General features: G+C 44.2%; 1 protein-coding gene across 3 annotated transcripts in view; it reads right to left on the minus strand.

Moving 5' to 3' along the window:
• Positions 1-2758: 2758 nt before the first annotated feature.
• The window catches only part of WT1 (WT1 transcription factor), a gene marked incomplete at both ends in the record, with an annotated part of 47660 nt that continues 22711 nt past the window's right edge, over positions 2759-27707 (minus strand). For 2 of the 3 annotated variants that reach the window (XM_082845780.1, XM_082845779.1), the window contains 5 exons: positions 2759-2880; positions 5526-5618; positions 6236-6325; positions 10020-10170; positions 12557-12653. In XM_082845780.1, coding sequence (XP_082701906.1) covers positions 2759-2880; positions 5526-5618; positions 6236-6325; positions 10020-10170; positions 12557-12653 — 553 coding nt within the window. The remainder of the gene's footprint in view (positions 2881-5525; positions 5619-6235; positions 6326-10019; positions 10171-12556; positions 12654-27707) is intronic. The other variant, XM_082845778.1, reaches the window with a different exon arrangement.

Raw genomic sequence — 27707 nt, forward strand, 5'->3', positions numbered from 1 at the left:
ATATAGACTCTAGCCTGAGCTACAGAGAGCTCCCTCTGACCAGCTTTAATCCTGACAATCTGCTCGTGGTCAACTCCACGGGTCTCAAAACACACACTCAATGCCACTGGGTGTGTTACAAAAGGCACAAAGCAAATAGATGTGGTCTCTGTGGGGAGGCTGACAAGAGCCCTATTGCTGCAAACCTTAACCCTGGTTTGTAGTATATGGAAACGGATTTGTTTGTCATTCTGCATGAAGATGTCTGGACACTGCAAGAGGATGCAGGGGGGGAGGGGGCAGGTAAAGGAAATTAGCATGAGTTCTCAGGTAATCATTTTCCTAGATGATGCTATGAAGCCTTGGCGATGTACTAGATGCTTTCATGCTTTTCCCCCCCCCCCCATTTAATCCTCACTACGACCCTATCAGACAGATAGGGACAAAAAGGCCCCACTTCACAGATAAGGAAACTGAGGACTTAGGATCTGAATCCAGGTTGGTCTGCTTTCCAAAGCCCATGACCTTAACTGCAAGCTAACCTGCTAAAGTAGTGTGAGAATCTCCGGGCTTCCTAGCGCAGATGAAACAATGTGACTGCTTTTGTTGTGAAACCTGGCTCGCTCTGACTCGCTGACGTTTGCCATGCTCGTCCTGAGCTTCTCCAGAGAAATGCCGTCTTCTGGCAGGAAAAGATAAAAACTGCTGATACAAATGAGTCACTACACTGGCTATAATTAACAGTGATGCAAGAGCCAGATGCTAACCGAGAGGGGCCTCAGGACCTGACTTCTAGGCAGCCCAAACTGTGAGCTGCACTTCAGCGCAGAAAAGTCTCTGTTGTGAGCTGCTGTCTGCTCAAGATACATTTTAAATGAAGAAATGAAGCCTGGAATGCACGCAAGCCCCCAGATAACGGAGTTGAGAGGGGCGGCACCAAATTAATCTCCTTATTTACAACTGAAAAACCATCCACCAGAACCAGAAAGAGAGTTTATAGTTTATAGATAACGTAGATCTTTGCCTTTCACACTCGGCTGCCCTGGAAAGTCTTAAGCAGTTTCCAACCTGCTGAGCTAATTTATAGCAACTACGATTGTAAATTGGGTTGTACTAGGTGTTCAGTTTATACTCTCCTGATTGCAGTGTATAGCAGTGAACTTTTCTAAAAAAGACCAGTTATCATTTGCATCTCTCTACTCTCTTTTGCTGACCTGGAGTAAGCAGTGATGCAATGAGAGCCCGATGAAAATGACTCTGAAAATACAATTCCCCCCATGCCATCCACGTGGCATGATGACAGCTGAAGGCGGTGCTCTCTGGCTGCTTCTATGACCAGTAATTACCACCTGAGGTTCAACGGAGAGGAATAACGAGTGGTCAGGACCTGGATAGACTTAGCGGTCATTGATGTCAGCGTCAGCATCTTACCTGTTTAAAAGAGGCTCAACTGTCCTCAAGATTTGTACACAATACAGCTGATAGAATCTTACCACTTTCCTTTTGAATAGACTTTAATTGAGAGCGAAGTGAAAAATGCAGGTTACATTTTTAGTGTTACTTAGTGTTATATGTTGGAAGATCAACACCAAAACAGTGATGCATCTAACATTTATACATTTCCTAACTTTAGTTGTCAAAGAGCAAATCATTATCAGATATATATATTTACACAATAATTTCAAGCAACAGTAAATAATAAACTCCCTCCCTTAAAAAACAGAAACAAAACACACACATACACCCAACCACCTTTAAACAATGGATTTCCTCACACTAGTAAGTCTCATTTTTTTTCACATATACTTGTAGACCCAAAGTTACTTAAGTTACTAAAGAACAGTCTTATCAGTGGAGATCCCGGACCAGCCCTTATTTTCTTTTAGAGTCACTTTAATTTTTTACAACTTGAAGCCACATAACCAGTGTGGTCTGTATACTCTTAAGGACACCCCAAATGATAAAAATGAATTCCACTTCCTTTGTGTGAGGAGATATGTACATCTCTGAAGATGCATATGATTACAACTCAGAAAAGTCAAAAAGAAACACGAAAACAAAATCGCAGATCCTCAAGCACGGTTTCTTAAGAGCATTGTGCTAATGTTACATTGAATTAACTGAATGATAAAAGATTCTTTTAGATATCTCTGCAGAGGTACTGGTTAGCTCTGATTCTTTTTTCAGCGGCTTGAAATGCTTGAGTTTTAAAAGTTGCCTGGCATCCTGCTTTCCAGGTTAGTGGCCTGCCTAAGCTCCGGAATGTCGGACGGGACTCACCCCCAGTGCCTTGCCCTCTGATTTATTTCTTGCTGTTGCTGTTAGTAAATGGAAACCATGACAAAGTTTACATTAGCAGACACATCCACATGCCCTGGCCTATAAATATTCTATGATGGAAAAAGGTACAATGACTCCATTCCCCGTGAAAATGAGCGTAAAGGGAGAAGGGGCAGGGGGGACCATTACCATCAACGGCTCTTCTTAACAGTGGAAAATCCAGACCAAATGGCAATGGGCTTTTAACTAACTGGACACTGACAGCCACTTCTCCAGAGCCTTATGAGTCAACTAAAAGTCGGCTAAGTAGAGACCAACTCCTCTGGGCAAACCTGGTAGGATCCAGTAGTACAGGCATCTTTCTCAGAAGCTGGATGAAGAAGATCAACCTCCGTTTCCTTCTTAGAGAGGCGAGTGAGGAGGAATGTTAAAGTCAGCTTTGAAAGTAGTTCACACACTGTCCTGCCCGAGACACAGAACGGTGCCTGGCGTGGACCCCTCAAAGCGCCAGCTGGAGTTTGCTTATGTTTCTCTGGTGCATGTTGTGATGGCGGACTAATTCGTCTGACCGGGCAAACTTTTTCTGACAACTGGGCCACCGACAGCTGAAGGGCTTTTCACCTGTTGACACAATGGCCAGTCAGAGACACTTGCGGTGGAGAGATGGGGCACAAGTTCAAGCATCAAAGGCCCAAATTAAATCATCACGAGACACCCACTCCAGATTCTCTCTAACTCTTTCCCTAAGCTAACAAATCGGGCCCATCTCACAAGCAGCCTTGAAGTGGCAGCACCTCTGGGGCCTTAAGGATTAAAATACTGTGACAATTATAAAGTGTTATTGAGTCAGAAGACTTGGGAAATGGGAGAGAAAGAAGGAGTCTAGTTGATGGAAATGTCTGGGCGATTCATATTTAATCAAGGGGGAAAAACATTTGGTAAAACCCCTGCCATTAGACCGTTTTGTGAACTGTGTCAATGTCTCCCCTTTGCTGTTTAAGGAGGGAATTGAGCTTAGTTGGGAGGCAAGGGCCTCAGGATCACCACCCTGGATATTGTTGATTGATAGCCACCCAGTAGCGGGGCTGTGACTGTAGCTTTAATATCTCTGTCTGTATAGATATTCTGGATGGGCTGGGTGTTTTTTAAATAAATCACTGACATCAGTGCACATGGTATTTGCTTCTTTCACCTTAAAGGGTTACTCAGCATAATACCCATTATACAGAAGATTCTAACTGAGGCATGGTTTTGAGATTTTTAACAAGCTTGCCAAAAAAAATCGAGGCTTCTCCACCTAAGGAGGCCTCAGAAGATCCTCCCAAGCCTCATTTTGGAAGATAATCAGCATTTATGAATGCCTCGTACGTGCCGAGCCTTGTGCTGGGATATCACACACACACACACATATATGCATACACATATATTCAAATATATATATACATACATATATACACACACACGCATATATACATACACATATATTCAAATATATATATACATACATATATGCACACACACACATATATACATACATATATATTCAAATATATATATGCATACATATATACACACACACACACACATATATATATAATTTCGTGTACTCCTTACAGCAGCCTGTAAGGCCAGCATTATTATCCCCACTCTACAGATGAAGCTGGACCTCTGGTGAGGGCAGACCCAGGCAAGACTTAAATCCAGGTCTGATTCCAAAGCCCACACATGTTGCTGCATCATACCTCGAGGCATTGGACCTCGACATAATGGAAATACAGCCATAGCTTAATCCTAAGAGAGCCTATTCCCGTACCACCTGGGGATGTTCTCAGGATATGGCTAGTCCCATATTGCTTTCTCTGAGAACTAGTGGATGGGGCAAGCACTGAGAAATGTCCCAGGAGAGGTGCTGTTCCAGGGTCAGAACTGGAGGCCAGTCAAATACAGCATTAAACAATCTGCTGGTGACATAGGTCACTTTGTACATATACAGATATGCACCGGGTAGGGGGCAGGGTACAAGCGATGATAACTCTTTCCCACCAAGTTATGAGCTCAGGACGAAGGCAAAGAAGTAACGCCAAAGGCACGTGAGTAAGGGAATGAGATGCCCATCCCACCAACTCTGGGGCACAGGTGCCTTGACTGTCAGTACGTACAGCCTGTTGGGGCTGAGAATCCAGGACTTCACAGGGGCTCATGACCTCCCATTTCCCTCACCTCCTACTCACTGTTCCTCTGCTCTTTCTGATCTGGTTCCTGTCCCCACCCCCGCCAACCGCCAGCCATGCTGTCAAAGAACACCTCCTGATGGACAAATCCCAACCTCTCCTCCTGTCAGTCATCATTCTCCTCAGTCTCTCAGTGGAATTCAACTCTGCTGACCTTGGGTCTCTTCTTTATTCTCTATCCTCCCTGGGCTGCAAGGTGAACCCAGGCTCTTTCACCAACAAAGAAGGCAGTGGGTAGGTGGGCTGGGAGAAGACAGAACTGGGTTTGCTACTTACTAGCTTTGGGACTTTAGACAAAGTCATTTTATCACGTGCCTCAGCCTCCTCGTCTGTAAAATGGGGATAAGACGTGCCTACCTCCTCTTCTTCCAAGGATGTTGCGAAGATAAAATGAGATAACCTAAGCATTGGCCCTCCCTCCAAAGCTAGAAAACACACAACAAAGATGGTGCTATTTTCATTATGAATCACACCAGCCTTGTGGAGAAGCAAAAACTTGCAGCAGCCAGTGAATTGATGTCCTATTCTCCTCTCTATTCTAGTACGAAGGAAATAATACCCACACGCTGATATGGGTCTGGCAGAAACCATGACTGCTCCTGCAACACTAAGTTTTAGCAGAGCAAAGATTCAGTCCTCTGAAAATAGTGTTGTGAAACGCAAACTTTCAGGAAAATAAGTGTTGGGCTTGCTAGAATTTTTGCTGTTTTTCTGTAAGGTTGATTATCCTATCAAACTGAGTTGATAAAAATGTGAAGCAACAAATTGGGAACAGCTTATCTCTTCACTTCATTCTGGACACTCATGAAAAGAGTTCTTGTCACATCTCTTATGCTCTGTGTCCCCCACCCTCATTCCTTCTTAAACAATGTTGTTATTTAAAGATAGCCATGCACTGTGCTTTCTCTCCACTGAATCTAAACCTGCTTAGCACTTTTACACTTGTTTTTTCCAGTCTCTCTCATCACAAGCAACTCCATTCAACAGTAGTTTAAAAAAATAATGAAAAATAAATGTGAAGAAAAGTTTACGCACTTGTTTTACCTGTATGAGTCCTGGTGTGGGTCTTCAGATGGTCAGACCGGGAGAACTTTCGCTGACAAGTTTTACACTGGAATGGTTTCACACCTAAACGGACAGAGAAGGTCTAGCCGTGGCCCTAACCATGTGGGGCAAAGCAAGGCCCACGAGGCCTGCTTCCCAGCGGCCCGAGGAGCCAGGCATCTCCAGCCATGCCTACAGTATCTGCCTCGCCCTCAGATTTCCCCAGTACCCCAGGCCCAGCAGGAACCACCTGATTCTACACAGAAATCCTTGAAGACCTGTGGTCTTGGGGACAACTACTGCTTAACCACAAATGTCCAGCTTCTCACCAAGTTCTCAGCTGTGTCTGAGACTGAAAGAGTGAATCCCACACTACAAATGGGATTTTGCTCTCCACCACCCATGTTCTTTACTGACACTCAGTGTATCAACAGCAAATTGCTAATGGGAATATCATGGCTCTGTGGTTTTCAGGGGAAATATGGGATGTTTCTTTTTCTTTCCATTCTTCTTCTTCTTTTTTTTTCCCCCCTTTAAGGGAAGGTAAATCCCCAGAGATTAGGGAGAAAAAAATTATTGGAGAAACTAAACAAACAAATGGCTGACCCTCTCACATCCATATTGAACAATAAAGAGAATCACAAAAATCAACCATGACCCGAGGGAACACACTGCCAGCAACGAGAAGGGAGCCTACAAACCTGTGTGTCTCCTTTGGTGTCTTTTGAGCTGGTCTGAACGAGAAAACCTTCGCTCACAGTCCTTGAAGTCACACTGGTATGGCTTCTCACCTTGGGGAAGACACATATTCCGTTTGAAAATGATACTGGAAATGAGGATCTCATTAGAGGCAACTTCTCTTACTGGGACTGAAGGGATCCCAAAATGCTGAAGGCACTTGGGTGGAAGGTTTCAGGGATGGGCTGCCAACCGCAGTGTGAGGTTAAAGACCCGCCTACACATACACTCATGGGCAGGAGGCATAGAAGGGGGTTGCGTGAACAAGGATGCGTTAGAAGTGAATGGAGGGGGACTTCCCTGGTGGCGCAGTGGTTAAGAATCCACCTGCCAATGCAGGGGACACGGGTTCGATCCCTGGTTCGGGAAAATCCCACATGCCGCGGAGCAACTAAGCCCGGGCGCTACAACTACTGAGCTCGCGTGCTACAACTACTGAAGCCTGAGCACCTAGAGCCCGTGCTCCGCAACAAGAGAAGCCATGGCAGTGAGAAGCCCGCGTACCGCAACGAAGAGTAGCCCCCGCTCGCTGCAGCTAGAGAAAGCCCGCGCACAGCAACACAAGACCCAACGCAGCCAAAAATAAATAAATTTTAAAAAAAGAAGTGAAGGGAATTCAGGTTCTGGAGTCTGACGCTGGGGTCACATCCAGCTCTTCCACTTAAAGGGCTGGTTGAGGTATCATTTCCTCACTGTGAAATGGAGCCAATAATCCGACAACTTCCAAGGATTTATAAGCAGATTACAACAGACCATCCACATGAGGGTCTTAGTCCAGTGCCTAGCACAGAGAGAGTGCTCAAAAAGTACTGGCAGAGAATATTTAAACAAATAATAAACCAAAGCAGTCTTAAGTCCTAGGCTGAGTCTGAGGCAGAATTCTGGGACGGATGTGCCTCGGAGCCAGCCCCGTGAAGGAAGTGTTTTATGTTTTACGGCCTGAAGGTGTGGTGTTCTCTGCTACTGACTTCCCATTCCTGAGTCAGGCATACACAGCTGCATGGTTGTGAGGTGCTCAAGTTAAACCAGGAGCCAGAGCCTTTAGAGTTTTTGGTATCCCTTTACCCAAGAGAAGTCAGGAGTGGGATTACACAACCTCCTGCCTCAGAACGGCGAAGCCTCACCCCTGTCCTCACTGGAGAAAGTTCAGTCAAATCCTGGGAACCGCGCCCTCTGAGTGCACTGAGCGACCCTGGGCCGTCCCACCTTCTTATGAGAATTCTGAGTCACCAGAATTCTGGGATGGAGAGCAAGCCCTCCCAGGATCAGCCGGCTCTTTCTGTTTCTGGGCAGTGCCTGGTTACCCTTCCAGCCTCATGACCCCCTCTGTTTCCCTGATTAATCTATATTCCTGCTATACAGAGCTCACCATTCCCAAAAACTGCCTTGTACTTTGCTCACACTAAACATCCTCCATCCCTATCTCCGGATTCCTAACCCATCCAAAACTCTACTGCACGTCCCTCATAAACGCCGCTTCCTCTGCGATGCCTTCTTGGAAACTTCATGTTCACACAGAAAGCCCTTCCTTCCCTCATTACAGAACTTATTACAGAACGTCTAACATGGGGCTGTGTCCAGGTCTAGTTCTGCCGCAAACTGGAAAATCCTGAGGGCAGGAGCCTTTCCTTAACTTTCTATTGATATCCAGCCCAGCAACTTAAGCTTCACCTCTTCAACCTGAGAAAAGCAACACTCCTGTTCAGTCTCATGTCTTTTCTCTGCCTTTCTGCTTCTGCTCATCCTTTACTTCCTCTGCCCAACATTGCCAACCCTTTGATGGTTAACCCAAGCCCTTCCTCCTCCAAGAAACGAACGACGCTCACTCGAGCAAGTCTTCTCAGCACCTCCAGATTCACACACTCTCTGTCCCTTTTCATTTGTGTATGTCTTGGCTCCAAAACAGACCACAGACTCTTTGAGAAGGGGGCCTGTGACTTGGAGTTGAAAGTCATGAGTTTAAGTCCCGCTTCCCTATATCCTACCACCAGATAATTGTGCGTGAGGATTAAATGAAATAATGCATGTAGAGAATCTGGCACATAGAAAGTATTTAATATAAAAATACTTAACATAATAGCCTGTACTATTATTATAAATAAATACAAAAAGATGGCACTCTTTTAAGAAGGGGACTTCAGCGTTGTTAAATACCCCGCCCTTTTTGCGGTACGCGGGCCTCTCACTGTTGTGGCCTCTCCCGTTGCGGAGCACAGGCTCCGGACGCGCAGGCTCAGCGGCCATGGCTCACGGGCCCAGCCGCTCTGCGGCATGTGGGAATCTTCCCGGACCAGGGCACGAACCTGCATCCCCTGCAACGGCAGGCGGACTCTCAACCACTGCGCCACCAGGGAAGCCCAAGGAAGCGTTTCTTAAAGGTTCCAGCGGGTCTGGGGGTCATGACTATCTTGCCCACTGCCTTCCCTTCCCACAGACATCTAACCCTCACTGTTTTCTAAGTGCCTCTTTCCCATTAAAATTTCTACAACCACATTGCCTTCAATGTATTACATCTGTCTAGGCAGAACTTTACCTTATCATTTTCCTTATAATCTTAACAGATAGTTTTCAAATGATCCCATTTGGGGAAATATGTAAAAATATAACATGCAACTGGTTCTCTCATCTTCAGCTTCAAAGCAAGTGGTTTACTGAGTGCAAACTCAGGTCTATGCCAGAATTGCATCCTCCAGACGCAATGGCTTAGCAAAGACCAATGGTCTAAAGAGATCTGAATGCAGCTCACTTTCTTCTCCAGCTTCTCCGAAGCAAAGTCCACAGTAACAATAAAATAATAATGGTAATCATAACAATGTGTCTTCCCTTCTGTCGTGGAAAGAATGGTACCAACTCCCCAGCAGGAAAGCCTGTGCTTTGCCCGGCTTTTCTGTAGGGAAGACCTAGCCACACTCCTATCTAGTGCCCACAAGGCCAGGAGCAGACATTTGTGAAATGGCTGTTCACATTCAAGGCAGCCAACAACAGCACATGGCCAATTCTCTCTTTCCCAAAGGCAGACCCCTTGACCTGTGGGAAAATCCAGTTTTCTTTAAAACATCATCAAAAATCATCATCCCTTTTTTTAAAGATTGAAATCAAAAACTAAACCTACAAGCCATTTTCCCGTTCCTATCTGGTTGGTTATTACTAACCCAAGCAGTTAAGTTCTTCTTTGGACCATCTTTTCCTAAGTCTTATGATGACCTTGCATATCAAGCTCTCAGAATCATCTGATTACCAAGCTCCCAGGCCAGCTCCTCTCCCTTAAGAGATACTAATAGAATTATAAAAGTAACACTATCATCTATTCAGACCTATTAACACAGGAACTGTATGTTTCATATCTCTAACTCCTGTAATTCAATTTGATTTTAGAAGTTAATCTAGTCTCAACCATTGTATAAGGTAGGTGAGGTAAGTGAAATTTGAGGAGCAGTTAGGTAACTTGCTCACGGTCACACCACCTGGTGGTGAAGCCAGAATTCAAACACAGGTCTCTTTAATTCTGTGGGATTCTCTCTCCACCTACTCTGCTCTGCCGTCCTTTAATAAAGGATGGACAATCAGGATACAAAATGACCTGGCATCCTTTTCCCATCACCTGGGCCAGATCTTTGAAAGCAGCACCTACTTTCCATCCCAGAAATCACCTGTGTCCTGGCAGCACAGGAGCCAGGAGCAGGGGGCTCCTGGGCCACCGCTGCCCAAAGGCCACCAGAGCCAAGGCTGGACAGTGGATGCACTTACCAGTGTGCTTCCGGCTGTGCATCTGTAAGTGAGACAGCTTAAAATATCTCTTATTGCAGCCCGGATAAGCACACATGAAGGGGCGTTTCTCACTGGTCTCAGATGCCGACCGAACAAGAGTCGGGGCTACTCCGGGCACTCGCCGCACGTCCTGCAAGCAGAGTGTAAGAGAAACGGAGGTTTTAAGGCACATGTGAACATTCACGTTGGTCCCAAGGAAAGTGAGCGTTGAAGTATTCCCAAAGAAGGGATGGCGGATGTGAGGCCTAAGCCACTCCCCACCACACCCGAGGCGCCCGCAGCAGATGTCACTAAGGGGTGACAGAGCAGAATATTCTAGAACGCAGTGCTCTAACAGCATCATGGCTATCAACCAGAACGGGGGTTTGAAATAAGGTTTGTTTGGTGCTGTTGATCTGGAGCATCTGGAAAAGAAACGCTGGTGACTGGAAGAGCTCCCCATCCATCCTGTCTCTCAGCTTCTCTTGAGGCAGTGAGGTCTGGAAGTCCAAAGCTCCAGGTTCTATTCTATTCCCTCCCACTCGGGACACCCAGCCACATGACCTTGGGCCCAATCTGCAATGGGCTGGGAAGTCCTTAGTAGAGAAAAACAAAGGATGTTGAATGAACCCCCAACTGAGCAGACCTTCCACATACGAGTAAATGACAAGGAAGAAGGAGCTCCTGGGATATGGAGGTTCTGTCTGCGAAGGGAGCTGAAACTCCAGGAGGGCCATGGTGTAGCGAATCCTTTACTAGAGACACTCAGAAACACTGTGTCCGCCTTCCATCCACTTCACTGTCCATCTCAGGGCATTCTTCTGATCCCCCTTACCTTGTGCGAGTGAGTGTGTGCATGGCCGGTCCTCCGTGAAAAGGAGCTACGGGGAGACAGTGGGGCAAAAGCCCCTTAGGCTCCTGGAGCCAAAGAGTCACAGACAGGAACAGCGGGAGTGCCTGAGGGACCACTGCATCCCTTGTGCTCTCACAGATGTGCAGTCAAGGCCCAAGAGCACGGCCACAGTTGGTGTTAAGACCTGGAAACTTCTGAGCTTAACGCACTCCTGCCCTGTGCACCTCCCACACCGCCCCCAAGCTCCTGTTTGCGCTCCTATTTCACACTGCCTTGCACCGTGATATCTCTTTGAAGAAAACGTACAGTAGTCTCATACACAGTGCCTCAAGGCAAAATGTGGCATAAGTTGAAATGGTGAGCCAGCTGTGTCCGATTGGCCTACTCTAGCAGAAGATGAACACCCGACTGGTCTGGAGTGTATCAGAGGCCATGACAGCGCGTCTGACAAACTGCGCTTGGTGGAAAGGAAGGCAAAAGGAGCTTTTTACATTTCCTTTAATTCATCCTGAAGGCAGCACACACGGCAATAGGCTATAAATCTGAGTTGTCAATGTCCGTCCTGGTGGAAAAGAGTCTGACGGTACTTGTCTAATTTCCATCTGATTTCCATCATAGTTCTGTAACCCTTGCCTTTATTCCCACCATTGGAAGGCCTGAGATGACGGAGCACGCTGTTCTATCACCATGATGCTTCTGGAAACATTAATCAGGACATCTCAGAGCACTCGCCCCACACATCACGTGAGGACTTGGCCCGCACACAATTTGTTTCTAGTGTGCTGACTAGGCCGGTGAAAGTATCTCAGCCGTTCCCCATGTTGCAGACACTGAGTCACATGCCACAGTCACAAACACAAACCCTTGGTAGCTGCGCATGGTTCTGAGCAACGAAAAGAGGCTCCCTGGAGGTGGCCTTCCATCGAGTTTCCCAAATTCTCGGAAAACGTCAGCCTTTTTACTTTACTTTCTTTACTCTCCCTTAGAACTGCACAACACACAAAGTGAACCCTAATGTAAACTATGGACTTCAGTTAATAATGGATCAATATTGGCTCATCATTGTAACAAATGTACCACCAATACAAGATGTTAATAACAGGGGAGACCAAGGGATGGGGTGAGGGGTGGATATGGGAACTCTCTGTACTTTCTGTTTTTCCTTAAACCTAAAAACTGCTCGAAAAAAATGAACTCTATCTTTAAAAGAAAGTCCATGTATAAAACTTAGCACAATGCCTGGCATATAGAAAGTGTCCAGCCATACGTGGTGCTGTTATTATTGTTATTGTTATTATTAGCAATGATAGACTCTAACTTTGGGCACTTTACCTTGCAGACCAAGTCTCCTTACAAGTCAAGAGTCCAGGTCATTAATTCAAGCTCATTTACCCCCCAATACAAGATGTGCGCGGCCCACCCGGGAGAAGGTGAGTTAGGCAGTGAAGGAGGAAGGGAAGGGGTTCTGCAGGAAGCCTCCTGGTCTGAGTCGGGGAGGCGGCCACATCCACACTGGCCTCTGGAGAGGAGGAGGCCCCCAACCTGCCCCAGTGGAAGAGGAGGGGTCCCTGCTGTCACAGGAGCCTACAAGTAGGAACAGACTTGCCAGGGCCAAACGGCCTTCAGCAAGGAAGTGAAAGACTGTTGGGAAGGAAAGAGGCATCTGGGACCCCTGCATACTCACCTGAATGCCCCTGAAGACGCCGTGGGTGTGTATCCTGTACTGGGCACCACAGAGGATGGGAGTGGTGTGGTTATCACTATCGTAGCCCGTGCCGTGGCTGCAAACACAAAGAAGGGAGAACAAGACTCAGGCTGGTTCACAGGCACCCTTTGGAAACGCACATCTGCAGCGGAAGGAATGTTCTTTAAAAGCTCCTGGGACGATACGGTTGGTTTCTGTCTTCCTCCACTGGGGCTGCTTTGGAAACAGGGCTCTGTGAAAGGCGGGGTTGCTCAATCCTCGGGTCACCCTCACGCTCAGATTCTCAAGGGCACACCACCTGGGTCTATGCCTCTCTCAGACAAGCGGGGGAAAGTCACAGTGCAGGATTTCATCCGCAGCAAATTGTTTACCATCAAAACGGGGCTGACAGCTGTGAGTATCTCAGGAATGAGCAGATGCCTCAAGTTTCACATTGAGTGCAAGGAATTTTTCTCAGCACCTCATGACTCAGTTTTTACCAGATAGCACCAACTAAGTGATGACACTTACAAGAAGAGAAGTCACATCCTCAGAAGTGGGGATTACACATCTGTGGCTCTGCTCCACTTAACCCACAGATCAGTTTTCCAGATCAGCTTAACTCTTTGCAGCCAACCCGTACCCTAGGTGGACACTGCATAGGTAATCTTTCTCCTTCCTTCCTCTGACCAGTCCTCTAGTCAGAGCTCAGTTGACCTTGGACTACTATCAAGAGCTGAGGGATGGAGAAGGTTGAAAAGAACACCTTGGAAGGGGTGGATGTTCTGCTCTGAAAGTATTCTCCCCTTCGGGTACAAGCTGATCTCTGTTCTGCAGTTATCTTACTTCCAGATGAGGCAGAGAGAGGGTTCCAGCCCACACGGGCAGCACAGTATAATCGTATCTAGACTCACCACGGGGAGCTTTTATGAAACGCCTCTGTAAAATGGTACAGCTGCTTGGACAATGTCTGGCCACTCCTCAAAAGGTTAGACATAAAGTTATCATATGGCCCAGAAATTCCACTTCTAGGTATATTCCCAGAAGAAATGAAGACATATTTCTCCACAAAAACGTGTATACATTGTTTATTGGTGGCATTATTCACAACAGCTAAAAAGTGGAATCAACCCAAACGTCCATTGGCTGACGGTGGATAAAGAAAATATCGTATATGCCGAAAATGGAATATTATTTGACAATAAAAGGAACGAAGTACTGGTACACAACAAGGGACAAACCTTGAAAACATTATGCTAAGAAAAAGAAGTCCGTCACAAAGGACCGCCTGTTGTGTGACTCTTTATAAGAAGCGTACAGAACAGGCAAATTTATAGAGACAGAAAGGAGATGGGTGGCTGGTTGCCTAGGACTGAGGATTTTGAGGGGAAATGGAGAGTGACTGGTAAAAATGTCCTTAAATTGTGGTACTAGTCATACAACTGTGTGAATATACTAAAACCATTGAACTGTACGCTGCAAATGGGTGAATGGTATAGTATGTGAAATATATAAATCTGCTTAAAAAATTACCTTGGGGGGTGGGGAGGGATAAATTGAGAGACTGAGACTGACATATACACACTACTATATATAAAATGGATAACTAATAAGGACCTACAGTGTAACACAGCAAACTCTTCCCAATTCTCTGTAATGACCTGTATGGGAAAAGAATCTAAAAAGGAGTATATACGTGTATGCATAACTGATACACTTTGCTGTACAGCAGAAAGTAATGCAACGTTGTAAATCAACTATACTCTAGGGCTTCCCTGGTGGCGCAGTGGTTGGGAGTCCGCCTGCCGACACAGGGGACGCGGGTTCGTGCCCCGGTCCGGGAGGATCCCACATGCCGCGGAGCGGCTGGGCCCGTGAGCCATGGCCGCTGAGCCTGCGCGTCCGGAGCCTGTGCTCCGGCAACGGGAGAGGCCACAACAGTGGGAGGTCCGCGTACCGCAAAAAAAATAAAGAATGGTGCTGCCAGATTTTGCCTCAAAGGCTGTGAAGAGATGCTGCCTTTGCTTCGTTTAGCCTTCTGCATGGAGCCAAAACGTGACTTACATGTTTTTAGGGCTGAGGGATTTTTAGGGACCCGACGATAGAAGTCTGACTTATTTTAAAGTTCCACCATCAAAGAGGAAGAACTTGGAATCTCCTGTCTTGGGAGCTAATCTCTGGATGTTATCTGGATTCCTGGAGCGGGGTGGGGACGGGACATAGGAAATAGACTTCTCTCAGGATACTTGTCCCAGTAAATGAAGTGTTGCACCACTCAAAGGGGATGTCATAATCCTCACAGCCAGATGCAACCAACAAACAAAAGAAGCAACAAGACTGTACCTGCCAAATACGCCACTAGATTCTTCTACCAGGTACGTGAACAAGAAAACCAGCCAGGTCCCTGCTTACCGGCTCTCGTGTCTCCATAAGACAAACTCACCAGTGCAATTCCACCCAGTAGAAACCCTGCAACCGCACACTCTTCCCAGCGTGGTCTGCCTAAAACACTGAGTACAACCCGTGGGCATTCAGTATGGTAATAACTCCCTTTGGGTAAGTAAAGGAAAGCAAGTCAGGGGACTCGAAACCATAGATTAATAAAGGCAGAAAAATCATCTACTCTGACCCCCATTCAAAGCTTCTCCAGCTCATCCTCATGAGCTGGACAACAGGACTGGTGACTAGTTTTGAAGGCAGCCCACTCCACTTGGGGAGAGCTCTAATTGTTAGGAAAGGGCTTTCTAAACTGAGCAGAAATCTGCCTCCTCATTTCTGTCTTCTGGAGAACCAGAGAGTATTACTAATTTACAGCCGTCTCTGTGTGTCTCCTCCACTGTATGGTAAACTTGGCCTTGAAGACAGACAGACTGACTTGCTCCCGTCTGTATCCTCTCAACTTTGTGACTGAAGTGAGGTGCGTAGTCCTGAAAACTTCCCAGAGATGGACTGAATCTAACTCCTCTTCCACATGACAACCCTTCAGGTACCTGAAGACAGCTCTCCAGACTACAGAGCTGTGGCTCTCACAACTACAATGTGAACTGGCGTCTAATTTCCGTGCTTTCCAGATCATCCTCTTCTTCATCCCCTTCATTTTATGAAGTCCCTCTCAAAGTGTAGGCTTAGGATGGACCCCGGTACCCGTGAACAGTATTTAAATAAGGGACTGAGAAAGGAGGATCACAAGAGTCTTTAGAGGGACTTCGCCAGTGGCGCAGTGGTTAAGAACCCGCCCGCCAATGCAGGGGACACGGGTTCCATCGCTGGTCCGGGAAGATCCCACATGTCACAGAGCAACTAAGCCCGTGAGCCACAACTACTGAGCCTGCACTCTAAAGCCCGTGGGCCACAACTACTGAAGCCCGAGCGCCCTAGAGCCCATGCTCTGCAACAAGAGAAGCCACCACAATGAGAAGCCCGCGCACTGCAACGAAGAGCAGCCCCTGCTCGCTGCAACTAAGAAAGCCCACACGCAGCAACAAAGACCCAAAGCAGCCAAAAATAAAATTTTTTAAAAAGTCTTTAGAAACAGGGAAATAACATAAATACCTAACACTGGAGAGTATATGCCTTACCCAAAGAGATTCCATTCCGAATTTTTCAAGATCAGTATGCTAGTCAATACAATGTGTTGTGCCCACAGGCTGCCAGAGCTCAACCCCTGGGCAGAGGGTCTGGGGCTTCCCTTCTCAACCTGGACAGAGTACTGCTAACACATCGAAGAGCACACGCCGTCTTAGCACTCAGGTCAGAGTGGTCTTCCTTAGTCAAATAAAATCTCCAACGCCCACCCTAGCACAAACCACAATTAAGGCAGGTATTCCAACCTTGAACTTGAAGGCGTGATTTTTTTTTTTAACTGCAATTCAGGACTACACATTTATCCTTCAAATCCCATTCTATTTCTTTTAGCAAGCTATCCTCAACTATTGAAATCTTTTTGATTTGGCTTCCAAAGCATTTGCTTTCCATCCCATTTCATGTTATCTCAACATTTGAAAAGCACCTTTTCTGTTTTCGTAAGAGGAAAAACTCTTCCTTGCTGTTGTTGGGAACTATTATATTAACAGTATGTATAGTTATTCTCTGGTATCCAAGGCAGTGACAAGATCCTAGAAGGTCTCGCCATAGGGCAGCCTGAGGGAAGCCATCATAAAGAATCTGGTCATTTAGATGGGGTCCAGTCCAACAGAGCATAAGCAGGAATTAATCTGAGACAGAAAAGCTCAGGAACGTGGCAGTTGCCGTTGGGTCAATAGCTATTGTTAAGACCCAGCTGCGAGCTTAAATGGTGAAGTGAAACAAAGCTTTACCCCCAAAGAGATCAGACTTTAAAAGTTCCAATAAGTATGCTGTGGATGAACCAAACAGGAATGAAGGTAGGATTCCTAGAGGTCTGAAACCATTAAAGGGCAAGGAGCTATCAGCCTAGAGAAGAGATTTCTGGGGCCAATGATACACCCTTCAAATAAAGGAATCACAGAGCCCCGGATAGCTGTGGGGTAAAAATTGGTCATGACCCAGAGACAAGGGTGTTATCATTCATGAAGCTGATATCAGAAAGCAGGTTCTAGAGCACAGCATGAATCCCACCAGACCAAGCAGTTGAGAGACCCCGTATCTCCCTTAGGGTAGAAATGCATGCAGTGACTGGGTCTACCTTCCAAGCCAGGTAATGAGGGGAAAGTAAAGGAACCTTGGCACTACACACAGAAAGGCACATGCACCAAGCCTGAGTGAGGCTGGAATTTCTTAGGGAAAATAATTGGTGCTTTATAAAAAGTTTTCATGTTTTTCTGTTCTGTTGCCTCATAAATTTCTCTTTGACAGATAAGATACTGGACTTGGCTGAATGACAGGGGAAATGGATTTGTTGACTCTTTGGCCAAGATAATCAGGGAGAGCACAATGGGGTACAGTTAGGTGTAATGAGGGCAGCCATGGGTCCAGCAGGTGGGGAGAAGAGCCAGTGGTAACGTGAGGAGGCTGAGTAATGCAACTGCTTCTTCCTTCGTGCCCCGGAGCACTGCATGAGAAACCACTCACCAGCTCGATAAAGACACTTAAGACAGATCCTTTGGTTTTATTGTTCAACTAGGCACAAATCGTTCATTTAAGCACTTGGCCCATAATGATCTTATCCACAAGGACATCAAAAAATAACTAAGCTATATGGGGAGCAAAAGTTAACTTTCAGATGTCTTTTTGCAATAAAGATCCATTACATTATTGACCTTCCACTGAGACTAATTCTAGAATAGACTTGAGCACTGCCTTGCATACGATTAACATACCTTCGTTCTTTTTTTTTTTTTACATCTTTATTGGAGTATAATTGCTTTACAATGGTGTGTTAGTTTCTGCTTTATAACAAAGTGAATCAGTTATACATATACATATGTTCCCATATCTCTTCCCTCTGGCGTCTCCCTCCCTCCCTCCCTCCCTCCCTCCCTATCCCACCCCTCCAGGTGGTCACAAAGCACCTAGCTGATCACCCTGTGCTATGCAGCTGCTTCCCACTAGCTATCTACCCTACGTTCGGTAGTGTATATATGTCCATGCCTCTCTCTCGCTTTGTCACAGCTTACCCTTCCCCCTCCCCATATCCTCAAGTCCATTCTCTAGTAGGTCTGTGTCTTTATTCCTGTCTTACCCCTAGGTTCTTCATGACATTTTTTTTCCTTAAATTCCATATATATGTGTTAGCATACGGTATTTGTCTTTCTCTTTCTGACTTACTTCGCTCTGTATGACAGACTCTAGGTCTATCCACCTCATTACAAATAGCTCAATTTCATTTCTTTTATATGTTCTTAATCTCTCTTTTCTTCCCCATGTGCTTTCCAAAATCCAGCTTAATAGCTTTACCAACAACTCATGCTAATCTCACTGCTCTATGGGTTCCAGAATCCACTGGAGTTTTTTTTTTTTCCCCTACTTTAAGATATTTGCCTCATTTAAGACTAAAACTAAGACAAAAGTCTAATTCTCCATGAATTTCCAGATTATTGGCCAAGGGTCAATAATTTTGCTAAACTGGTCAGAATACAGATTTGGGTTTTTTTCCTTAAAGCAAAGTCACAAACTCAGGTACCTACAGGGACCAAGTAAGTGAGAAAAATAAATGACAAAGGCCCTGGAGAGAAAGACGGCACCGAACTGGCAGGGACAGCCACCCCACCCCCTGCTCAAAGGAGGCAGCCAGGACCCCACTCTACCAGCCAAGTGCTGTCGATCACATAAACTCAGTGTTGTCAGATCTTTCCAGTCTCCAGAAAAGTCAGAAATCAGGACTTTTATATGAGATCACCTGAGTTTTAAATTCTGGCAAATTATTGAAATTTTAAAGAATCACTGTCAGGTCAAACAAAACGTACCCCTGGCCTAAAGGCCACCAATTTGCAACCTCTGCTTTAAAGGTTGAGCAGTGAAGTTTAAGCCGCAAACTGGAAAATTCCACCTGGATTCTGTTGCTTCCTCCGACATGACAACAAAGAGGAGGTGGGGATGTGCCTGATTCTTTGAGAACTGAGTATTAGAATCTTCCAAGCCCTTGAAAGCTTGAAAGGATGCTGTACTTGAACAGCAGGAATGGCCAGTGTTGCTAGAGCAAAATCCATAAGTTACCATCTACAGGGGTCAGCGGTTTACCTCTAAAATGTCACTGGTCCATTTGAAAGTAGGCTTAAGCACTGAGGTTACAGATAGAAAAATGCAGTTGCTGTGCAGTACGTTGAAGTGTATCTATTTCCTACAGTTACTGTAACAAATTACCACAGATTTGGTGGCTTAATAGGACACAAATTTATGCTCTTACAATTCTGGAGACCAGAAGTCTAAAGTCAGCCTCACTGCTCTAAAGTCCAGGTGTTGGCGGGGCTATTTGCTTCTGGAGGCCGAGGGGAGAATCTCTTTCATTGCCTTTTTCAGTTTCTAGAACTCACCTGCATTCCTTGGCCCCTTCCTCACTTCACTACATCACTCTGACCTCTTGCTCCCTGCATCACATCTCCTACTTGTCTTCTAGGGTCAAATCTCCCTCTGCCTTCCTTTTTTTTTTTTTTTTTTTTTTTGTGGTACGCGGGCCTCTCACTGCGGTGGCCTCTCCCGTTGTGGAGCACAGGCTCCGGACGCGCAGGCTCAGCGGCCATGGCTCACGGGCCCAGCCTCTCCGCCGCATGTGGGATCTTCCCGGACCGGGGCACGAACCCGTGTCCCCTGCATCGGCAGACGGACTCTCAACCACTGCGCCACCAGGGAAGCCCTGCCTTCCTTTTATAAGGACACTTATTATACTTAGGACCCACTCAGATATTTAGTATATCTCCCCATCTCAAGGTCCTTAACTTAGTCACACTTGCAAAGTTCCTTTTTGCCATATAAGGCAACATTCGCAGCTTCCAAGGATGAGGACTTGGATATCCTGGGGGGTCATTATCCAGCCACCAAAGGAACTGGATTTATTTGGTTTCTTCCAGATACACTTGCCAGAGCTAAATTAACCTGGATCCTTTATCTCCAGATTAATCTGCAAAACTAGTCTGAAAGAACATGGGTTCTGCATCTGAAGGCATGTGTTCCAGGCCCACTTCCATCATTTATTTGCTCTGTGGTCATGGGTGAGTCATCTAAACCCTCTGTGACTGAGATTCATCCTCTACAAAATGAAGCAATGACCTATTTTATACACTTGTTTGAAAACCAAAGAGCTAAGCTATATGGGGAGCAAAAGTTAAATATCACTCAGTAACTTTATCCTAACAAAATGTTCAGGTCGGGCTTCCCTGGTGGTGCAGTGGTTGAGAGTCCGCCTGCCGATGCAGGGGACGCGGGTTCGTGCCCCGGTCCGGGAAGATCCCACATGCCGTGGAGCGGCTGGTCCCGTGAGCCATGGCTGCTGAGCCTGCGCATCCGGAGCCTGTGCTCCGCAACGGGAGAGGTCACAACAGTGAGAGGCCCGCGTACCGCAAAAAACAAAGAAAGTTCAGGTCTATGGTTATACGCATTAGGTGACTAACAACCACAGAAATTATTTCTTGTATGCTTCTTATAAGCCTGCTGATTGAGATCTATAAAACATATACTTTTATCCTTATCACAACACTAGAAGTCATTAAGGGTATCACTCTAGGCAAATGACTTAGCCTCCCTGGCCTCAGCTTCACGTAAAATGAGAAAAACAGTACTCCAGCCATTAGACTGTTATAAGGTCAAATGAGGTTAGGTAAGTAAAGCACAATGCTTGTTACATGGTATGCCCTCAATAAATGTTACTCAATAGTATTATCCCCATTTTACAGCAAAGAATACTGAGGTTTAAGGAGAGATTGAGTTATTTGCCTAAAGTCAGAGAGATGGCAAGTGGCAGAAATGGGGTTTGCGTCCAGGTCAGTGTAGCTCTTCTTCCTTTGAAACCAGCTAGACAATTCTGGTGGTGCAAGCCCATCCTGGGTTCACTTCTACCAGCATGACACTTGAATAATTCCCAGCTCTTTTCTCCAGGAGTGTGAATGAAATTAGCTACATGTGAAGGTTTGAAAAATGCAGTAGGAGTGGGTAGGACAGGAGGATGGGGGCCGGGAGGAGGAGCAAGTTCAAAATATGCACTCAGCACACTTCAGCTTCTGCTCAGAGGCACAATATTTATTTGGTATAAGAGAGCGCCAGGTAAACTGCAGGAAGTGGCCTGCTTATGTGCGATAGAGCAGTTGAAACTGAGGACAATTTTTACAAGAAAATTTCTTTCTACCTAACTGGGATAATAAACTAAGCAGAAGCAGTTATCAGAAGAGCGTACATCTCGCCACGTCATTTCTGGCGGTGGCATGGACGGTACATTTTCCTAAACAGCTTGAAAACGCATTAAAATGTATCTTGAGAAAGTGTGCTCTTCCTAGACAGCTTTAAAATACCTAAACATGTGACCTTAGAAAGTTTGTAAAAAGAGAAAAATGTCCCTCATCTAACACAAATTATGAGCCCTATTCATGCTAAAAACTTGTACATTGAGGCTCGGCCCAGAAAAAACTTAATGTTTAAAGAGTAGCTTCTTTAGAAATGATTAATTTTGAGATTTCACAGGCACGAGAAGATTAATAAAAAGGAATTGAGGTTTTACACGTGAGGAAAACCAGAGCTGCCCTGAAATCCCTTATCAACAGAAGAGGTTTTTTTTTTTTTTTAAAAAAAAGCCTTTTGAGGGCAACTAGCATTTGATAAGAATATTCAAAAAGGGGAAACCACCACCTGTGATTTCTCTCTCCCACCTCTAACCCTTGGCCAGGTGGGCATCCCCCCATCTTCACCTCTGTCTTCTCACCTCTGCAGAATTAATCAGATTTAAACAGAAGCACATGGGAAAACTTCATACTCTTGTGTATCCAGAAAATGGAATTTACCCATCAACCCTTCTTCTCTCTCCACCTTTGCTCCACCAGGCTTATATATGAGATGCTTAGGTGCCTGATTCCTTTTGGTGTTGAAAATACACTTTGCAAAAAAAAAAAGAAAATACACTTTGCTGCCTGCCTTGAGAACCATCATCCCTGTCTAGTGTGCCAGTTTTGAGGGAAAAGATCAATGGAACCATGTTTAAAAAGTGTGCTTCCTTAAAGTTTAAACACAAGAGATGAGACTGAACACACCACCACTCCTCAATTATTCTTGCCAAAAAAAAAAAAAAAAGGAACCCAAAATCTAATCAAGCCTGCAGATCTAACTACTTACTTATAGGAAGTACAGGGCATGGACATCCAAAGTTAAAAGACTATAAGAGGAAGTGATCTGCCAAATCCTGACTGTGAGATATTCTACTGACCAATTGACCTGCCATCTTCAACAAATCATAACATGAGGAAAAAAAGAGGACGTGGAGGCGGGGAGGGCAGTTACAGCATAAAAGAGACTTAAGAGAGGACAATCAACAAAATAAAAACCAACAAAACAATAAGCCCCTGCACAAATGCTCACCGCGCACAAGGATGAGCCAGAGACAGCCAGACTTGAACCGTTCAGTTCTAGAGGCCTTAGAGTCAAGAAGTCCCCGCGGAAGCCTCAGTGGTCACATCAGAATGCTTGGGTTTAAAGCTTTACTTTAAAGCAAATGTAATTTCCCTACAGCCAGAGTAATTTCAAAACTCGCTTTCACATCCATTTATAAAATCTGACTTGGGAAAATGAATAGATAGAGAATTATCTTTTTGTACATATTCAGAGCTGGTGTCGACCTAGCACAACTACCTCTAGTTCAATACAAATGCTATGTTATTCTCTTGCCTGAGTGTTATGGTCTACAGGCAATATTTAAATAAAATTCTGCACAAATATTATCAGCAATGCCATCGAGCCATCCTCTTTTCTTTGTGTGATTTAATCTTTTATAGTGGAAGCATAACAACTCAATGTATATAAATATATGTGATATATAATGTATACATATATGTATGCATAATATAACAATAAATACATAAGATAATACATATAAAGTATATATCAATACAAAAAACAAAGGATTACTCTGCTACTGAGAACATAAAGGGAAAGGCTGAAAGATGCAATTTCTTTTACTAATCCAGCATAGAGAGTAGAATCTAAAAATGAAAGGGCCAAGTTAAATTTGACTGAGTTTAAAAAAAACACAAGTAATATCTGTAATCTGATAGCTTATGAGTATAAAATTTCCTCAGTAGTCTACAGAAAACAATCAGCAATATTTTTACTTGAAATATTTACTTTCCTCCTGCCCTCAGGTGTTTCATTTCAGTTCAGACCTCAAGAAAAAGACACGTTTTTTACTTTTAATTTAAATATATTTTATGTCACTTTTCATTAAAAATTATACTATGGTAATAATTCTAACTATTGTACTTTTTAATGAACACTTTTCCCATGAGCACTAGAAAGAAGGCTCCTCCCGCCCACTCCATCCTTCATTTATTTTCTGTCCAGGTCTTGTACATCCCTGCAACATCCAGCTCCGCATCATATCTGGAGGGGAAGAGGACTCACCCCACTTTCACTAACTCTGACTTTTTAAATTCTCTATTGAGTATCTTTTTTTCTTTTTGCTCACCATCCTCTGGTAACACAGCCTCTTCTCCTTTCAGGGAACCACCTCTCTCTAATCCCACCCTCAGGCTCCAGGGGTGAGTACATGCCTATGGCCTGGCCAATCAGACGACTGCATTCTCTAGCTACCCAATCCAGGCCAATCAGAGGCTTCCCTGGGTCTTTTGGTGGAGAAGAACCAATAGGGAGGCAGTCTTCTTGTGAAGCTGTAGGTTCCAAAAGATAGCTATTTTTGCCACAGTGAATAGAGCCTTTCTGAGAGGACAGCCAGCACAGAGGAGAGCAAAGACAAGGGACAATGAAATAGTGTTCTAAAGACACTGTCTCAGCCCCTGAATCCACACATGGGGTTTTAAAACACAATACAATAAGCCGCTAAATTTAAATTCCCTCTTTGACCTATGCCAGTTACAACTAGGGTTCTGCCACTTGCTGTAGAAAAAGTCCTGATAATACATAATCTAACAGTTACCTAGAAGCAACTGGATTTATTTTTCAGCAAATATATCAAAACACAATACCTATAAGTGAGTACTGCCAAAGGTCCCTTCAAAGTATTACCTTTTGGGTACTCTGCTCAATGTTAGGTGGCAGCCTGGATGGGAGGGGAGTCTGGGGGAGAATGGATACATGCATATGTATGGCTGAGTCCCTTTGCTGTGCACCTGAAACTATCACAACATTGTTAATTGGCTATACTCCAATAAAAATTAAAAGTTAAAAAAGTAAATAAATAAAAATAATAGCCCTCCATCCACATTTCATGATAGACACAAAACTCAGTGAAACGACATCAAGAAAAAGGTAAAAAATAAAAATTAATGTATTCATTTAAAAAATGTATTACCTTTTGGAAGATGCTCACTTGTTCCAACCGTGCTAGCTATTATTGCTAAAACTTGTTTGTATTCCTCTTTTGAAAGTTTCTTTATGGTCACAGCTCATATGTTTTCACTTTCATGCAGCCTAGTCATTAGCCACTATTTAATAGGAAATACAGGCTGAGTGGTTAATAACCTGATAACAACGCTTGTATAAATCAGCCATTATGAACCATCAAGCTTTCCTCACCACTTGAAATGGTACACAAACCTCCTCCAACTGACTTTTTTCTCTTATTTCACACTCAGAGCAGAGCTAGAAGCTATTTTAAATCTAGTTTCCCATAACAGTTTGGGGAGAATACAGCTCCCCTCCAAAAATAAAACTCCACACTATTTACTGGCTCCTACTGCTGGGAAGAATATTTTTAGGCATGACTTTCCTTCCTTCAACACATACAAACATAGGAACGCACGTCCTCATAGATCACCTCATCAGACCATATGAAATATCTGGATCTCCCCTTACATGCATCTGGTATTGAAGTGCTACTTCATCAGAATCCCAGTTTCATCTAACTCACTGGGTTCTATAATATCAATGCTTTGGCTCTATGGCCAGAGGCTGCTGCTAGATTCACCCCAAGAACAGCTGTCCCAAATTCACGATAGACAAATTCTACACAGGGAAAATGAGCAGGATCTTTTCAGCCTGGGTTCTCAAAGGCGCCCACCCAGCTTGCTCACACACTCCTAAATCTGAAAAATTCTACTCAACCATTCTCAGTTACTTAAAAAAAAAAAAAAAAAAGTCCTCCCTAAAACCCCAGAATCAAGCACAGTGCTCTTAAGACTAAGCCCTTCTCTGCTTCTCCAGTTGAAATGGAGGTTTGTACAGGTGAAGGGCACGTGCATAATCATCTCTACCAAAGGCACAACCTTTCAGCTGACATTAGTAACACAACGAAGTATTTCAAGGTGAAGAAACAAAAGAAATACCTTGTAATACATTCACAGGAATCACAGGCATTCTCAAAGAGATTTATGAAGCCAGAGGCATTACTGTTAAAATTCCTGAAAAGGAGAAATTCAAAATAGACACATCTGACATATAAGACTTGAAAAAGAGTTGAGAAATGCCATTCATGTTCTTGAAGAAAGGACTAGCAATTTTTTAAAGGTCAAAATTCTCCAAAATTAATTTTTAAACCTGATGCAATTCATTCAAAATTCCAATTAAGAGTTTTAAAAACTAAACTTGTTACTTTAGAATGGGTCTTTATTTCTAAAGATAATATAGACAGCTGTCATGTACTCTGCACTGTTTCCTCTATTCTTTTTTTTTTTTTTTTTTTTGCGGTATGCGGGCCTCTCACTGCCGTGGCCTCTCCAGTTGCGGAGCACAGGCTCCGGACGCGCAGACTCAGCGGCCATGGCTCACGGGCCCAGCTGCTCCGCGACATGTGGGATCCTCCCAGACCGGGACACGAACCCGTGTCCCCTGCATCGGCAGGCGGACTCTCAACCACTGCTGTCACCAGGGAAGCCCTGTTTCCTCTGTTCTTAACATCTCACATTAGTATGGTGTATTTGTCACAATTAATGAACCAATATTGATAAAGACTTTCTTTGAAATTAACAAAATGAATCTAAAGTTCATCTTGAAGAATAAACAAGAGATAATAGCCAGAAATAGGTTGAAAAAAGAAATACAATGCTAGAGAAATTTCCTATCAGGTATTTAAACAGACTATAAAATTATAGCAAAGAAAACAGTCTGATGCTTGACAAAAAGAGCCGGACTGATCAAAAGAAGAGAATAACGAGTCTAGAAATGGATCCAAGGAATCTGATAGGATTCAAGAATTGATAAAGGTAATATACGAAGTTAATGAGAAAAGGATGGATTATTCAAAGCAGTTTGGGGATACTGGCTAGTCATCTAGAAACAAATCAAGGTGGAATCCAATTGCAAAATAAATTCAGAATAAATTAAATGTTTAAGTGTTAAGAAGTCAATCAAAAAATATACCAAAATACAATAAGTAAATTTTTTAAAAATGAGGGGACTCCCCTGGTGGTGCAGTGGTTAAGAATCCGCCTGCCAATGCAGGGGACATGGATTCCATCCCTGGTCCGGGAAGATCCCACATGACGCGGAGCAATGAAGCCCATGAACCACAACTACTAAGTCTGCCCTCTAGAGCCCCTGAGCCACAACTACTGAGCCCGCGAGACACAACTACTGAGCCTGTGTGCCACAACTACTGAAGCCCGCGTGCGTAGAGCCTATACTCCACAACAAGAGAAGCCACCGCAATGAGAAGACCGCGCACCACAACGAAGAGTAGCCCTCGCTCGCTGCAACTAGAGAAAGCATGCACGCACTAACGAAGACCCAACGCAGCCAAAAATAAAATTAAAAAAAAATGGGATTGGAGAAATCTTTTCTATATAAAAGCCAAAAACTTGTAACTATGAAACATAAACTGATAATTTTTACTATGAAAATAAAAATTTCTGACAGAAAAAAAACATTAATAGTTAAAATACAAACCAGATAAAACATTTGCAGTACATATGACAAGCAAAGGGTTAATATCCTTAGAAACAAAGATCTCTTGTAAACAAATTTACTAATAGATGAACTATCCCAGCTCCTAGCTAACCAAACCCAGTTGCACACGGAGCCTCTTCTCTCTCAAGGACCCTGTTCCAGCAATTCTATCCCCTCCCATCATTAATTTTTTTCCCTCTGTTGAACATTCTCAACAGCAAACATGCAGGTACTTCCATCTAAATATAAATAAATCAAAGCAATAAAAAACCACCTTCTCCTGACCCTCTTTCCCCATTGAGCTAGAACCCCATTTCTTTGCTCCCTTTTGCTGCAAAACTCCATGGAAGTGTGTTAACTTAATACGATGTCTCCAGCTTATCTCCTCCTATGATCTCTTAAACGCATCTCTATTAGGCTTTTGCCCTTTCCCTCTAATCTTTTCAGAGGCAACTACAGTTAATAGTTCAGTAAATGTTTGCAGAATTTCTTCTCTGCAGATACAAATATACCCCGATACATTTAAAAACTAGTTATCTCTGTGTGGTGAGATAACAGATGACTTTTCTTTTTTTCCTTTATAAAGTTTTGGTACTGTCTGAATTTTTTCAGTATATAATAAGCCTGTGTTACTTTTATAATCAAGGGGAAAAAAGTTGTTTTCATTTTGATAAAGTCACTATCTTAGCCTTAAGAACAC

This window comes from Leucopleurus acutus (genome assembly GCF_964270905.1).
Source record: "Leucopleurus acutus genome assembly, chromosome: 8".
In the NCBI taxonomy this organism is placed as follows: domain Eukaryota; kingdom Metazoa; phylum Chordata; class Mammalia; order Artiodactyla; family Delphinidae; genus Leucopleurus; species Leucopleurus acutus.